General features: G+C 44.4%; 1 protein-coding gene across 2 annotated transcripts; it reads left to right on the forward strand.

Annotated features, from left to right (window-relative positions):
- The first annotated feature begins 1,769 nt into the window (after window positions 1-1,769).
- On the forward strand, window positions 1,770-4,563 carry LOC109735710 (uncharacterized). Of its 2 annotated transcripts, XM_020294916.4 has the most exons (11): window positions 1,770-1,995; window positions 2,089-2,262; window positions 2,396-2,426; window positions 2,528-2,676; window positions 2,995-3,086; window positions 3,241-3,248; window positions 3,354-3,425; window positions 3,506-3,673; window positions 3,769-3,864; window positions 3,962-4,084; window positions 4,155-4,563. In XM_020294916.4, exons 2-11 carry the CDS (start codon window positions 2,243-2,245, stop codon window positions 4,245-4,247), a joined length of 852 nt encoding a protein of 283 aa, XP_020150505.1. In that variant the 5' UTR covers window positions 1,770-1,995; window positions 2,089-2,242; the 3' UTR covers window positions 4,248-4,563. The 2 variants fall into 2 exon arrangements, with proteins under 2 accessions (XP_020150505.1, XP_073352822.1); XM_073496721.1 differs by lacking the exon at window positions 1,770-1,995 and having other exon boundaries at window positions 2,081-2,262.
- The last annotated feature ends 10,780 nt before the right edge of the window (window positions 4,564-15,343 follow it).

The following is a 15,343-nucleotide window of genomic DNA, read 5'->3' on the forward strand; positions in this document are numbered from 1 at the left end:
TTAGGTTTTTGTGGAAAAAAACGTTGAAACCTATTAGCATGGAACTAGTTTTAAAGATCTCAACGCGATAAATCAAAAGGTGAAAACAGTTTGGTATTTGGACACACGGTCAAGAGATAAAACGTTTTGAACAAACGAATCTATGAAAAAAAAGGGAAACTTCAAGGTTGCGACAAGTGACGCATATGCAGTCTTCAATTGTCAACATGTGAGAAGGTGGCGAGTGACCTTTGCAAGGATAACCCTTAACTAGTGATTTTGTAGTTACTTCGGTAACCGTACGCATCTCACACCCCGCCACAACTTTCGTGACCACTGGGTCGGCCTATATAATGCGAACGACTTCTGCTTTTATTTTGCTTTTTTGCCGATTTTGGGAAGCTTCTGGCCGGTTTTTTATTTGTTTTAATTTTCTTTTTTTTCTTTTTTCATTTTATTTTATTCAAATCGGTGATATTTTAAATTCCAAACATTTTTTCATAAGTTCATGATTATTTTAAAAATTTATAAATAGTTTTCAAATTCACGGACATTTCTTTCAATTTCATGAACTTTTTTCAATTTCGCAAACTTTTTAGAAACCCGCGCTCAATTTGGCAAATCTGTGAACCTTTTTGATATCCGTTAACAATTTTTCAAATCCGTGATTTGTTTGCAAATTTGTTAACATTTTAAAACCCGTGAACTTTTTCTAATTCATGAAGTGTTTCAGATTCACGAACATTTTCAAATTCCTGAAGTTTTTCTCAAATTCATGATTTTTTTTATTTTCCAAATACACTTTTTTCGAACTTTATTAATTTTTTTCTAAATTCATGAGTTTATTCAAATTTATGATTTATTTTCATATTTGGTGAAAAGTGAACAGGTCAACGGTCAACCATCCACCGGTTGAATAGCAGGCGTGCGAGGCAAGCCAGCGTTCGCTCGTTATTGGGTATAACCCATACATGTTATGCATGAGCGCCAGGAGCGAAATTCGGCGCCTGAAGCGCCGTGTAGGAGGTCTCCACACAAAAATACCCAATGACAGATGCAAGTGAAGAAAAACACAACGAGAATGACAATGGACAATGCCAAAACTAGGAAGACTACCCAAAGAGCTGAGTAGCCTCCATCATTTAACCATGTGTGTCTTTTTTTTCTAGGGTCACCCTTCATATTTTTGCTTCTATCTGTTTTCAATTTCAAGATGGCTGATCTAAGGGTTGGCACTACCTTTCTTACCTTTGGCCCTCGCTTCCTCTTTATCTTTAGAAAATTGCATGTGCCACCGCATCGGCCCCAACAATATCCATCTTGTCTGGATGCGTCATGGATACCGATGAACAAAGTTCGCACACAAGTCTTGAAGCTCGAGTATGATCTGAACCATTGGAGCCATGGCCACGACGATGGCCGCGCTCTCAGAGGCAACCGGGACAACAGGCAAGATACTTTTTCAACCCACAAAGAAACCATGAAGTGAATTTATGAATAGGTGAGGTGATTGCTCAGTAGGCATGCAAGCAGACTGTGTCCGCGAGTCCGCCAACGTCCGTGAGATGAAAATTAAGCCCAACATGGTTATTAAAGTAACAAAGTTTAGTTTATTTTCGGTAGACGTTCATGGACGCCATCCGGCTGCGCTGAGATTTCATGATCCACACTAGAGGTGCTAAAAAAAACATCCGCCACTAGATCAGGTAGTCAACACCCTCCATGATCTGCATGACGGAACGGTGCTTTTTGAAGCCACATAGGTTCCTCCTGGCCAAGTGTTTTCCCCTGGCCGGGCCCACGGGACAGCAATACAAAGGGGTGGGCACAATTGCAGTGGCGGCCAGGCGGATTTTGCCAGCATCTTCTTCTCCAGAAGTTGCAAGATACGTTACATAAAGGCAACCCCTGACGTGCGTAAATTACCCACCTCACAAGTCACAACCCTGTTGATGGAGACCTGCCCGTGCGAGGATCCTTCGCACATCCGCCCGCCTCAAACCTCAGATTCCCACGGTAAGTTGACACAAATTTCCAGTTTTAAGTTGCGCTGTCCCATTATCAGATTTCACATCTGTTGGAGGTCATAAGTGGAAGAAGTATAAACAGCAATTTGAAGCTGTTCCCGAGTCCCCACTCTTCCTCCACTGCCTTCTTGGGAAACGGGCAGAAGAGTTCTCCTCCTTGCGGTTTCGAAAAAGGGCTCATCTTCGTCCTCCCAACACCGAACCCGCCCAGCCACCATCCCGATACTGCTTCCGCCATGGTTCAGATCAAGGAATTGTATCCTTTTGTCAAAGATCCTTCTATTCATTGCAAATCGCTTTGTGTGCATGATCTCCTACTTTTATTTTCTGTTTGTCAACTCACGTGCTTTGGTCGATTTGCCGGACCTTGACTATGATCCTGCACTAAGCCGAATCATCATGCCTATGTCGATGGAGGAGGTATGAAGAACCACCAAAGAAAGAATTTCAGAGGTTTTTTTCAGTGTTTTGTTGTTGTGAGATGGTAATTGAGCTGAGACAGGTCGATTACTGTATTGCAGTATGAGATAGGGCTCAGCTACACCATCATGAAGATGGAGCAGCAGAATACAAATGGCAAGGAGGGCGTGGAGGTGCTGCAGCAGGTCCCTTTTGAGGATGAGAAACTGGGCGAAGGCCAATTCACCTCGAAAGTTTATCATTTGCAGAGGTTCGTACATATATATAGTCACCTAGTTTTTTTTTACGTATATATACTAGTTCATGACATGATAAATTTCGCAGATTTCGTAGTGATAATACATCCTAAGTTGTTTCAAGAAGAAAACATAAAAGTATGCCTATTTAGAATTAAGGCCATTACTGGATAATCATGAAATGTAAGAAAAAGCACTGGAAGCGAATAATTGGTTAATTAGCAATGCAAAGCTAAGGCGTAAAAAATCAAAGGTTGTAATTAGCAATGCTAAGGAATAACAGATTACTGGATGAACTCGGAGCAATTATTTCCCTTAAAAACTGTGTGCAGCAAAATTCCATCTTGGATGAAGGGCTTTGCATCCGCGAGTTCTCTCGCTGTGCATGAGGACTCGTGGTCCGCGTATCCAAAGAGCAGAACAGGTTAGAAATGACCTGTTTTTTTTTACCAATTATCAATCATATTTTAGCGATAATTACACACTTATCAATTGTTGTAAACTACTAGTTCCATTTGTAACTTTGTATCCCCCTCCCGTTTCATGTTTGCCATGGATGCTGCTCTGACCCTCGTCAGTGATCAAGGTATTACGAAGTAGAGAAACCCTTATGTCTTCGAATCCTACATACCTCAGTTCATCCAGCACTCCCAAACTAAATTATTCTTGATTATCTGCTACTATCATGCAGTGCCCGCTTTTTAGCAAGTGTTCACTGACGATTGACACTGTGATAAGACCTGACAACGGCTGCTCTGAAAATGTACGCATATTCAGTTGCCTCCTAGTCATTTTCAGTCCTTCAGACGAATGGAAACGACACTGAAATTGCACTACAACCAGGCGCACAATCTAAACAGCCAGCAGCTAGCTGAAAGAGAGGTGGAGATCGTCGACATCGCGTCAGTATCGCGGGACTACTGGAGCAAGGTGATCACTGCTCCAAAAGTCGACCTCACAACTTTCAAGTCCCAACGGACGGACCGAGGCCCTCTTCTGAATGGGTGGATGGTATGCAGATTCTGAATCAGAGATCTATGTGTACTGCTACTATCAAGTTTGACATTTTTCACATGCTTTATCTACATGGGTTGCACTCGCTTCAGGATTCTTGCCGTCCCGTGATGACCATATACAAGCTTGTGATCATGGATGCTCCCATCTGGGGCCTGGGCGAACGGCTCGAAGATTGCCTCATCGCGGTACCTGCATATCTTGTCAAACTGCGCATCGCTTGATCTGAATCTGGCAGAACGTCAGTACTTCAGAAGCTCAGAGCTGACGCTCCATACCGTGCAGGGGGAGAGGGCGCTGTTTCTGGCGTGCCACCGGATGTGCTTCGCGTGGATAGACGAGTGGTACGGCATGACCATGGAGCAGATCCGGGAGATGGAGAGGCACACGGACCTACTCCTCAAGAAGGTCAGCATATTGGGTTTTACTGCCTGTATCTATGTTCTTACGTTTGGGTTACTAACTGATGTTGCTGCAGACACTGAAAAAGGCTGCAAAACCTGGGAGCAAGCACGAGGGCAAGAGGAAGTCCCTCAAAGACGAAATCGCCGTCGTGGGGAGCTGCACATAGTGCTGGTTCCGTGAGATGGTCCGTCTATTTCAGTGTCCCAGTTAGCTGAATTCCCAAACCAGGAGGACATTTCAGATTAAGTGTGCGTCCAAATATGGCTTAATTAACACTGTACATATATGTAAGCATCCAGTGAAGATGCTGCTGCTGTAGCCAAGGCATCATGGGCTGTAAGTGCGTCTGGTTTAATGTAAAGTATTGGATGATGGAATGCCATGTTTTTTCCAAAAAAAGAGGGTTTATACTCGGACCTCCGCATCAATAGAATGGAGAGCTGGCGCTCACGAGCGCCCAAGCGGGCCGCGACCCAGCAATGCAGTTCGCTCGCCTTCCCCCCGCTCGCTCCAGCTTCTCGTCCGCTCTCTTTGCAGGCTAGTTTTCTTTTTCGTTTTTTCTGCTGTTGGTCTGTTATAAAAAACCCGGCCGGTTTATTAATATATTTTTAAAAAAATTGTGAAATCAAAAAAGGTTTACAGATTATAAAAAAAGTTCATCCATTTGAAAAAAGTTTGAGAATTACAAAAAATATATGCAAATTATAAAAAGTACATAATAAAATGAAAAACTTTGCAAAATTGAAAACATTTCATTGATTTTGAAAAGAAGTGAACAAATTAGAAAAAAATCATAAATTTTAAAGAAGTTCATGAATTTGAAAAAACAAACATTGATTTAAAAAAACTTTCAAGAATTGAAAAAACATTCACGGATTTTTAAGAAAAACTTCACGGATTTGAAGAAAGTTGTAAATTTTAAAAAGTTTAGAAATTTTTGAAAAGTAAGAAAAAAATTAAAAAGAGTAACAAGCGACGAAAAACAGGCCATAGAAAACCCAGAGTGTTCCTTTCAGGGTTACAAGTTGACGCGCAACAAGAATAGAAAAACATTTGGTGGGGGAGTAAGCAAGGCAAACGAAAACCAAACTGGGTTGCCTGGGACACTATGATACAACCAAAACAGTTGGGTGGACTTGGATTCCGTGATTTGGAGATGTTCAATCTAGCTCTGCTTCCGAGGCAAGCTTGGAGAATAATGAACGATGAACGCTCCCTTAGTGCTCAGGTTTTGAAAGCTGTTTACTTCCCAAACAGTACATTATTGGAGGCAGATTTAGGTCCTCATCCATCTCAGATTTGGCGAGCGATATTAGATGGAAAGGAGATACTAGCTCAGGGAATCATCAGGAGAATTGGGGATGGGGAGAGCACGGATATATGGTTACATAATTGGATCCCTCGTGATAGTTTCAAAAGGCCTATTACATCCTTAGTGCCGAACCCACCACGGCGAGTATCTGATCTTATTGATACTACTACAGCACAATGGAATGAGGGGCTGGTTCGCTCAGTTTTCATCCCGGTTGATGCAAACGAGATTCTAAAAATACCAGTGTGTATGCGTAGGCAGCCGGATTTTTGGGCTTGGCATGAAGAACCAACTGGTTGTTTCACCGTTCGGTCGGCATACCGGATGATATTGCGTACGAAGACAAGCAGAGAGGGATGGTGGAACGAGGCCGAGGGCTCATCCACGGGGCAGAACAACAGGTTTTGGAGCACTATATGGCCTATCCAGGTACCCTCAAAACTTCGTATGTTCCTCTGGAGACTTGCCAGACATTCTATGCCCAGCGGAGAAGTGCTTCATCATCGCCATATGGCTGAAACAGACACTTGCTGCTTGTGTGGAGCTAGGGATACATGGAGACACGCACTTCTCTCTTGCGCTCTCTCAAGAAGCGTATGGGCTCTCGCACCAGAGGAGTTGGTCGAGAAAATCATCACACACCAAGAGGAAGACGCTAAGGACTGGTTATTTGCTCTACATGAAATACTAGATGCTCATGATTTCACCCGTGTTGTAGTAACCATGTGGGCAATCTGGGCTGCACGAAGAAAGGCAATTCATGAGGATACATTTCAATCTCCACACGCTACAGCGGCTTTCATTAATAAGTATCTGTCAGAGTTGGAGATAGTTAACAAAAGGGAGACGCAAGCAGTACCAAGTAGAGTCATGTGGAGTGCAACATGGGTGCCGCCAATCCAAGGTTGTCTCAAGATCAATGTTGACGGGGCAGTGGACGTGAGAAGGAAGCATGGTTCCGTGGGAGCGATCTGTAGAGATCAACAGGGCAACTTTTTGGGGGCTTCGGCCATTGTTTTCAAGCATATCACAGAGCCTCAAACGCTGGAAGCCCTAGCTATAAGGGAAGCTCTCTCGTTGGCGGATGATCTATATGCACGAGATATACAGGTTGCCTCGGATTGCAAGATGGTTGTCGACGAGTTGCATCATGGCAAGCTAGCTACTTATGGAGCTGTCCTTCGGGAGATATCGGAACACTCTTCTAGTTTTTTATCATGCAATATAGGTCATGAATTTAGGAGCTCAAACTATAAAGCTCACAATCTAGCGAAACATTCTCTCTCCCTCGCGGTTGGCCACCATGTGTGGTTAGGCCAGCCGGGAGATCTTCATTTCGTCCCTGTAAACATTGTGACGGGTTAATAAAGTTTCGCGAGATTGTCTCAAAAAACATTAGGTAGACACGAACTGTGAGGTGTCCTAGTTGGCTATCACATCTAGTACTGAAATATGAGGTCTAGGGGTTGAAGTCCACGTATGACCATTTTTTGAAGTTTAAAGAAACAAAAAAAACAAACATAAATGGGCCAAGCCCAGGCCGAAGGGGGGTGTGCGCCTGTTTGTAGAATAGCTTGTAACCGGCACGGAGGACGCCAAGTAAGAAAAGGGGCAATTCCAATTAGACGCTGCAGGCTCCCGTTACAGTGCAATTGCAAACGGACGCCTGCAGTAGTCCAAGCTGGGCTGGCCCATTCTACATTCTTTTCTGGAAAAGATAAATAAAAGGAGCGCGGGCGAGGTTCAAACTTGAGACCGCTCGGTACACGCAAACCGCTGTAACCACTACAACGACAAGATGGACTATGCAATCTACATTCTTTCCACCTTTTTATTCTCTTCTGTTTGCGAAACTTTCCCTTTTTCTTTTCTTTTTTAGTTTTATCTTTTTCTTAAATGTGCGATCATTTTTTCAACAGAAAATTTCAAATTCACCGGACCTTTTTTCTAATACGTTTTTTTTCGAATTTGGTGAACTTTCTTGAATTCAATGAAATTTTGTTCAAAATCAATGAACTTTTTTAAATCCGGTGAACTTTTTTCAAATCTGGTGAACTTTTTCTTCAAATTTGAAGAACTTTTTTCGAAATCGGTGAACTTTTTTCCAATTGGATGATCTTTTTTCAAATTCGATGATTTTTTTTTGAAGTTCCATGAAATTTTTTCATAATTGATGAACTTTTTTTTCAATGTGATGAACTTTTTAAAACATTGACAAAATTGTTTTCAAATTCGTGAACTTTTTCTCAAAATAGTGAACTTCATTCAATTTTCTAGCATTTTTTATATATTTTGTGAACTTTTTCAAACTCACGTTTTTTATAAAATTAGAAATCTTTTTCTAATTTCATGAATTTTTTTAATATTTGTGAACTTTTCTAAATACGTGAGCCTATTCTTTTTTCAAAAAAATCATGAACTTTTTTTAATCTATGAGCTTTCAGTTTTTGGAACCGCGTAGCCAATTTTGTCATTAATATAGTAAAATAGATTTTCGACGGAATCAAAAAGACATATCTGGTATCGAGGTACTACTTTCTACAAGTACTAGGTAGCTGTAGTGGTTAGCCGAGTGGTTTTAGAAAGCGAAGGCGTGAGTTCGAAACCTCGGCTTAACAACTTTTTATAGGATTTTTGTGCGCTGGCATTACGCGTTAGTGGGCCGGCCCAGCAAGACGTTGCTGCAAGCGCCAGTTAGATTAGATGGTACTGAAGGCGCGGAGTAGGAGCTCCCAAGAAAATGGGCATAGAATGCACACAACTCTAAATTATTACGTTCATTTATCAAACTTGCTGTTATAAATAATGGGCTAGGCCCATGTAGAATTTCTGAAATCTAAAAAAGGCCCATCAATAAATGGCAAGATGTAGTTCTAAAAGTTTAGTCCCATTCTAAAAGTTGGTGTGTGAGACCACTTTAGAGAATCTATAACAAGACTTGGCAAACCCGACCCTCTATACGCCCGCTGTCGGTGTCAGAACCGGCGGATCTCGGGTAGGGGGTCCCGAACTGTGCGTCTAGGTTCGATGGTAACAGGAGACGGGGGACATGATGTTTACCCAGGTTCGGGCCCTCTCGAGGGAGGTAATACCCTACATCCTGCTTGATTGATCTTGATGAATATGAGGGTTACAAGAGTTGATCTACCACGAGATCGTAATGGCTAAACCCTAGATGTCTAGCTTGTATGATTGTGATTGCCTCTACGGACTAAACCCTTCGGTTTATATAGACACCGGAGGGGACTAGGGTTGTACAAAGTCGGTTTGCAGAGGAAGGAATCTACATATCCGAACGCCAAGCTTGCCATCCACGCAAAGGAGAGTCCCATCGGGACACGGGAAGAAGTCTTCTGTCTTATATCTTCATAGCCCATCAGCCCGGCCCATATCATATAGGCCTGACGCCCGAGGACCCCTTAATCCAGGACTCCCTCAGTAGCCCCCGAACTAGGCTTCAATGACGATATATCCGGCGCGCAGATTGTCTTCGGCATTGCAAGACGGGTTCCTCCTCCGATTACTTCAAAGCACCTGACTTAGAGAGCTGTATTCGGCTTGTGATTTAATGTCATGCCCCTCGGCTTCTGTGCCTCCATTGCTTCTTCTTCCATGTGTGGAGCGAATACGAGAGGTCAGGGTATTTTTTGCACATAACACCCCGGCCATGCAAGAAAGGCATCTATTTAAAGAGATTGGATCTCAGATCCCATTCCACATCCAACGGAAAATCCTTAGAGCTTGCGAGGAGAAACCATTCCAACATGGCTAGCGTTCCCAGCTCTTCCTCCCGCCCCCACGGCTCCTAAAAAGGCGACTGGAAGAGATGCTCAGTATCCCACGATCAGCTGGTTAAGCTTCAAACGCAGGGATTCCTTCCCCCCGCGGATCTAGTCCCTATTCGGGCAGGATTGACCTCCTTCTCTGGCAAAGCCCTGGCGGAAAATTTCCCCAATCCAACCAGGGGGGAACGGGTTTGCTTCGTTTCCTACTTGTTGAGGGGCGTCGGATTTCCAATCCACCCCTTCCTCCGAGGACTCCTGGAGTATTATGGCCTCCAGCTCCACAACCTCACACCGGCCTCAATCCTGCATATCGCGGGTTTTGTGCTCTTTGCGAGCTATTCCTGGGTTGTGAGGCCCATTTTGATTTATGGAGAAAGCTATTCTGCCTCGTCCCTCGCACCCAAGAGGGATCAGTATTCGAGGTGGGCGGCGCTGAAGTATGGTGCATAGCCGAGACCGGATACCTATCCGGCACACCGAAGAAGGCATCCGAAGAGTGGACCTCAGAGTGGTTCTATATTGAGGACGTCGCTCTCCCCGACCCAATCCGCATGGGTCTTCCCGAATTTTCGAGTGCTCCATTGAAGAAACGCCACAGCTGGTGCCCTCGGAGCCTCGAGAAGGAAGATAGCGCGGAAGTCCGTCAATTAATGGGCAAGATAAGGACACTCCCCCAGTCCGGATTATCAATAATCGAGGTAATGGCGACATCCATAGTGTGGGGTGTCCAGCCGCTCCAATACAGAGGGCTCCCTATGTGGCACTACAATGGGGAAGACGACGCCTCACGCTGCGGACGGAAGGGTCCGGACACACCCGCCACTTTGGCAAATATATTGGCCAAACTATACAAAGGGAAGAAAGAGGAGTTCTCTCGCCTTAAACGCCAAGATGGATTTTCCATGCACAATCCTCCTAGCTGGGTGAGTTTTAATCCCACCGCTTTACTCAATCCTCCCCCTGAGTCACTTTTAATTGACATTAACCCATCCATTTGTAACAGGAATGGCGGAAGATTACCGCGGGGATCCATAGCCCCGCCCCACAGCCGGAGGATCATAACCGGGACCTTGACCCTAGATTCGAAGAGGATCCGGACGTATTTGTAGAACTCGAGGACGGAGTATTCTACCAGGCAAGCTACGACGACACAGAAGTGGCCATCATTGTCGACTATCCCGGCTTCCTTCCTGCCTCGCATGTAAGTAATCAGGAGTCATCTCCTCTGAAAGAGCTTCCTCATTCTACCTCACCCACCGCACTGTCTTGTGCTCTGTAAGTGCATCTAGTGCCACCCCTAGTTGGTTTTGGAGTATTGACGACAAACCTAGTTGAGGGACTAATGTGTTTGTGAGAATTGCAGGATAACACAGGTAGTAGTCCCTCATTGATTCGGTTTACCTACCGGAGATGACCCCTAAAAATCTGTGAAGACATTGAAGACAATGGTGGTATGTGAAGACAATCACATTGAAGCTTATGACTCGAGAAGACATTCACGTGAAGACTATGGAGTGCGAAGACATAGTTGTTTCGTAGTTTCCTTTTCTTCTTTGTTGAGTCGTAGGAACCACCGTAGTGTTAAGTGGGGTCCAAGTGAACAAAGTCAGAGTGACTGAAGTGATGCTCAACCAAATCCTATGTCTTCGAGCGAAGACAATGAGAGCAAACCTTATCCAGAGCTGGATGAGTCAGCTTTACTTGTAGCCCAAGTCAAGCTGCCGCGTGTGTTTGAAATCTGACCGTTGGAACACGTGTCAGTTCCTTAGTGACCCAGGGTCATTTCGGACAAATCAGGTCGGGTTGCCTAGTGGCTATAAATAGCCCACCCCCTACACCATAAATTGGTGGCTGCTCAGAGTTAGTGCACGACTTTTGTCGTTTGAGAGCAACCCACCTCCGAAGCTTTTGAGAGAGAGAAATCCTTGCGAGGAAAAAGCCCAAACACCCAGAGCCAAAGAGTGTTAGGCATCACTGAAGTCTTTCTGTCCGCGTGACCTGAAGACTTATTACACTTGAGGACTGTGAATCCTCCAGCCGGTTAGGCGCCGCGTTCTGAGCATCCAAGAGTCATTGTGGATCGCCGGTGAACGAAGTCTGTGAAGGTTTGGAAGTCTACCTTGAAGACTTACCAGAGTGATTGGGCGAGGACTGGGTGTCCTTAGCTCAAGGGGAATAAGGTGAAGACACGGTCTTCTGAGTTAAATCTCAGCCTCCCTAACCAGACGTACAGTTGTCACAACAACTGGAACTGGTCCAACAAATCATTGTCCTCATCAAGCGACTGGTTCTATCTTCTCCCTCTATTTACAGTTTGTCTTCGTCAAGTCATTGCTTGCTTGTGTTACCTGTTGACTTCACTGTGTGACTTATATTGTTGTTTGGCTTCATACTATCTTCCATCCTGATCATTACTACCTAGCTGCTATTAGTCTTCGTGCTTTCACTTCATTGAATACTTGACTATGGCCTGCCAAGTGTAGTCTACCTTCCGCTGCATGTTAATAGGTTCATTTCTATCGTTTGTCTTCGAAACTCCCATGTTTTGAAGACTTTCATAAAAATTGCCTATTCACCCCCTCTAGTCGATAACTAGCACTTTAAATTGGTATCAGAGCAAGGTACTCCCTTGTTCTGTGTGATTCGGTTTAACCACCTGGAATTTTAGCCATGTCGACTGCAGGGATAATCAAAGTCTCCGCTGTGTGCCCTGTCTTCGATGGAACTGAATATCCCTACTGGAAGAATAAGATGCGCATGCATCTTGAAGCCATTGATGTCGACCTCTGGTATGTCGTCAAGAATGGCGTTCCCAAGACTGGTGAAGGTGTCACCCCTGCTGATGTCAAGAAGTTCATTCAACTGGATTCCAAGAACATCATCTGTGGTCATCTGACCAAAGGACAGTATGGCCGTGTGAGTGCTCTGGAAACGTCGAAGCTAGTCTGGGACTGGCTCTCCAAGGTCAACGAAGGCGTCTCAACCCAGAGAGATCAAAGGATCAGTGTTCTTCGCAACCTCTTCCACCGCTTCAACAGAAACGACAATGAGAATGTCCAGCTCACGTTTGATCGCCTCACTGACATCACAAATGAGCTTCGTGCTCTCGGCGCCACTGAAATCACCAAGCATGAAATCGTCAAGACACTCCTGAGATCACTTGACAACTCGTTCGACACCCTTTCCCTGATGATACAAGAACACCCTGACTTCAAGACACTCGATCCGTCTGACATACTTGAGAGGCTCAACACACATGAGTTTCAGCTATCTGAGAAAAGAGATATCTATGGTCCCAACTATGGCCGAACTCACGCTTTGAAGGCAAAGGCTGTTTCCTCATCTGAAGAAGAATCTGACTGCCGTTCTGGTGATCTTGAAGATATTGGAAAGGAGCTTGCTATGCTTGTGAAGAAGTTCCAGAAGTTCACTAGGAAGAAAGGCTTCAGAAGGTCTTCACGATCCAGCTCAAGAAATGATGAAGCTTCCACTCATGACCACAAGAAGAGAACATGTCACAAGTGCAAGAAACCTGGACACTACATCTCTGAGTGTCCCCAGTGGGACAATGAGAACAAGAAGAAGAAGAAGAAGAGCAAGGAATATGATTCTGATGACAAGAAGAAGAAGAAATCCTCAAAGTCTTCTTCCAAGTCTTCGTCCAAGTCTTCATCACATAAGAAGAGCTCATCTGGCAAGGCTCGTGCCTTTGTTGGCAAGGAAATAGATTCAGAGGAGGATTCTGCTTCTGAGGAGGCGGAGGTGGAGTCTGAGGAGGAGTCCGACTGCGGCGTTGCAAGTCTGGCTCTAGCTACAGCCTACGTTGCCAAGTCCATCTTCAACACTGAAGACAATGGCTCCATCACCAACGCTGATGCTAATGACAAGGACGACTCCGCTCCCACCTACTGCTTCATGGCACGCGGTGCCAAGGTAAACTCACGCGATGCTTACTTTCAAACATCAAGTGAAGATGACTCTGATTGTGAATCCAAACCCATCTACAAAACACTTGCTAAAATTGCAACTGAACAACAGAAAGCTATGGAACATATTCAAAAACTGTTAGACAAAAGTGATGACCTGTTGGACGCGGAAATGACCCGATCTCGGTCCTTAATTGAAGACATAAAAAATCTTCATGTTAAGTACGAGGAACTTGAAAGTCATCATGAAACGCTCTCGACAACTCATGAAAAGCTTTCCTACGATTATCTTCAAAGGAAGCAAGAACTTGAGAAATTGAGAGCGGCTCATGAAGATCTTCAAAAAGAGAATGAGTCACTTCGCGCTCAACAGATCAGTCCCGCTCAGGAAGGATTTGAACCAACATGTCTAAAATGCCTTGAGCGTGATAACGCTACTTCTGTTGCTGAATGCTCTACTGCTGCTACTATTGCAATATCTTCAACTGTTGATGTGGTAACTAACCCCTCTGCTGAGGATGCCACCACTATTGCTGATGAAAATGCTAGGTTGAAGACATTTCTTGAAACAGGGATGTACAAAAGTCTCAAAGGGCATCGGACACTGTGCGATGTCCTCAAAAAGCAGATTCTGAACCGAAACCCTAGGAAAGAGGGTGTTGGGTTCGAGAGGAAAATGAATGTTGATGGCTCTTACTGGAAACCTGAGCAGTACCCCAAAACCAAATGGGTTGCTGCAAAGGAACCTTCAGTGGATCCATCCACCTTATCTGGCTTCACTTGTGCTAACCCCGTTATCATTGATGAATCCTTTGATGCAAACTATAAACTGTTTAAGAATCAGAATGGTGAAGTGTTTGCCAGGTATATTGGTACTAACTGCAGGAATGGGCCACCTATGAAGAAGATCTGGGTTCCCAAAAGCTGTCTTGAGGGAAGAAGACAAACCCTAGACCAAAGGCTTCATATGGTCCAAAGGCTTCATACAGTCACATGACTCACCTGAGTCACCCTAACGCCAATGTTTTGCAGGGAAATCATACTCAGATGTATGAATATGAGCGTGTTTCCTCAAACCACTATGTTCATAAGACCAAGAACTTTTCTGCTTATTCATATGAGTATTATTCTCCTCCTGCAAGGCTATTTGCTAGGGATCCAAAGCCGAAGTTCTCAGATGCTGCACTTAGACTCATTGCTTCTAAACCACCCCTGAAGATGTGGGTAGTTAAGAAGAATTAACTTTATTTTGCAGGGAAAGGTCTCCAGCCGGAAATCAAAGGCGTCCGATGCTATTGCTGGGGACCTAAAACATCTTGTAGGGCGCAAGATAAAATGCCCAAATGGTCTCACTATGTATTTTGTTCCTGAATCACTTGCCAAACATCCTATATGTCCTAACCTTGACCTGAGCTTTGATAATTCTCTTGTCCGTCAAATGTTTATGCTTCACAATACTCTTGGTGAAGCCTATCCCCCTAACTGTACTGTAGGGTATGACACCAAAGTCTTCAGAATGGATTATGGACAGCGGATGCACTAATCATATGACCGGTGATCGAAGTCTTCTCATGGACTCAACCTTACGTCCATCTGACAAGAGTCACATCACATTTGCTGACACTGGTAAAAGCAAGGTATTGGGTCTAGGTAGAGTTGCAATCTCAAAGGATCAGCACATGGATAAAGTGATGCTTGTTGAATCCCTTGGTTTCAACTTAATGTCTGTCTCAATGCTTTGTGACTTGAACATGATTGTGATATTTGGAAAATATCGTTGCCTTGTACTATTGGAATCTGACAAGTCTCTAGTCTTTGAAGGGTATCGGAAAGATGATTCGTACATGGTAGATTTCTCAGCAGGACCGCAGCTTGGTGTATGTCTTCTAGCAAAAGCTTCAGAGTGCTGGCTCTGGCATCGGAGGCTGGGGCATGCCGGCAAGAGGAACTTGTATACTCTCGCAAAGAAGAAACACATCATAGGCATCGAGGGAGTCAAGTTCAAGAAGGTTCACTTGTGCGGTGCCTGCGAAGCTGGAAAAATGACAAGGGCCAAGCATCCCTCGAAGACAATCATGACGACATCTCAACCCTTCGAGCTGCTACACATGGACCTATTTAGCCCTACTCACTACTCTACTCTCACTACTACTGCTTGTCTCTATGGCTTCGTCATTGTTGATGATTATTCAAGATATACGTGGGTGCATATAATTCTCTACAAGACTGAAGTGCAGGA

The sequence above is a fragment of the Aegilops tauschii genome, chromosome 4 (genome assembly GCF_002575655.3).
Source record: "Aegilops tauschii subsp. strangulata cultivar AL8/78 chromosome 4, Aet v6.0, whole genome shotgun sequence".
Lineage (NCBI taxonomy): Eukaryota > Viridiplantae > Streptophyta > Magnoliopsida > Poales > Poaceae > Aegilops > Aegilops tauschii.

Bases quoted from the DNA above. Each gene is read 5' to 3' on its own strand.
- LOC109735710 (XM_020294916.4), top strand. From the start codon at position 2,243: ATGGTTCAGATCAAGGAATT. The intron at 2,263-2,395 runs GTATCCTTTTGT...TCCTGCACTAAG, and splicing joins ATGGTTCAGATCAAGGAATT to CCGAATCATCATGCCTATGT. The intron at 2,427-2,527 runs GTATGAAGAACC...ACTGTATTGCAG, and splicing joins TGCCTATGTCGATGGAGGAG to TATGAGATAGGGCTCAGCTA.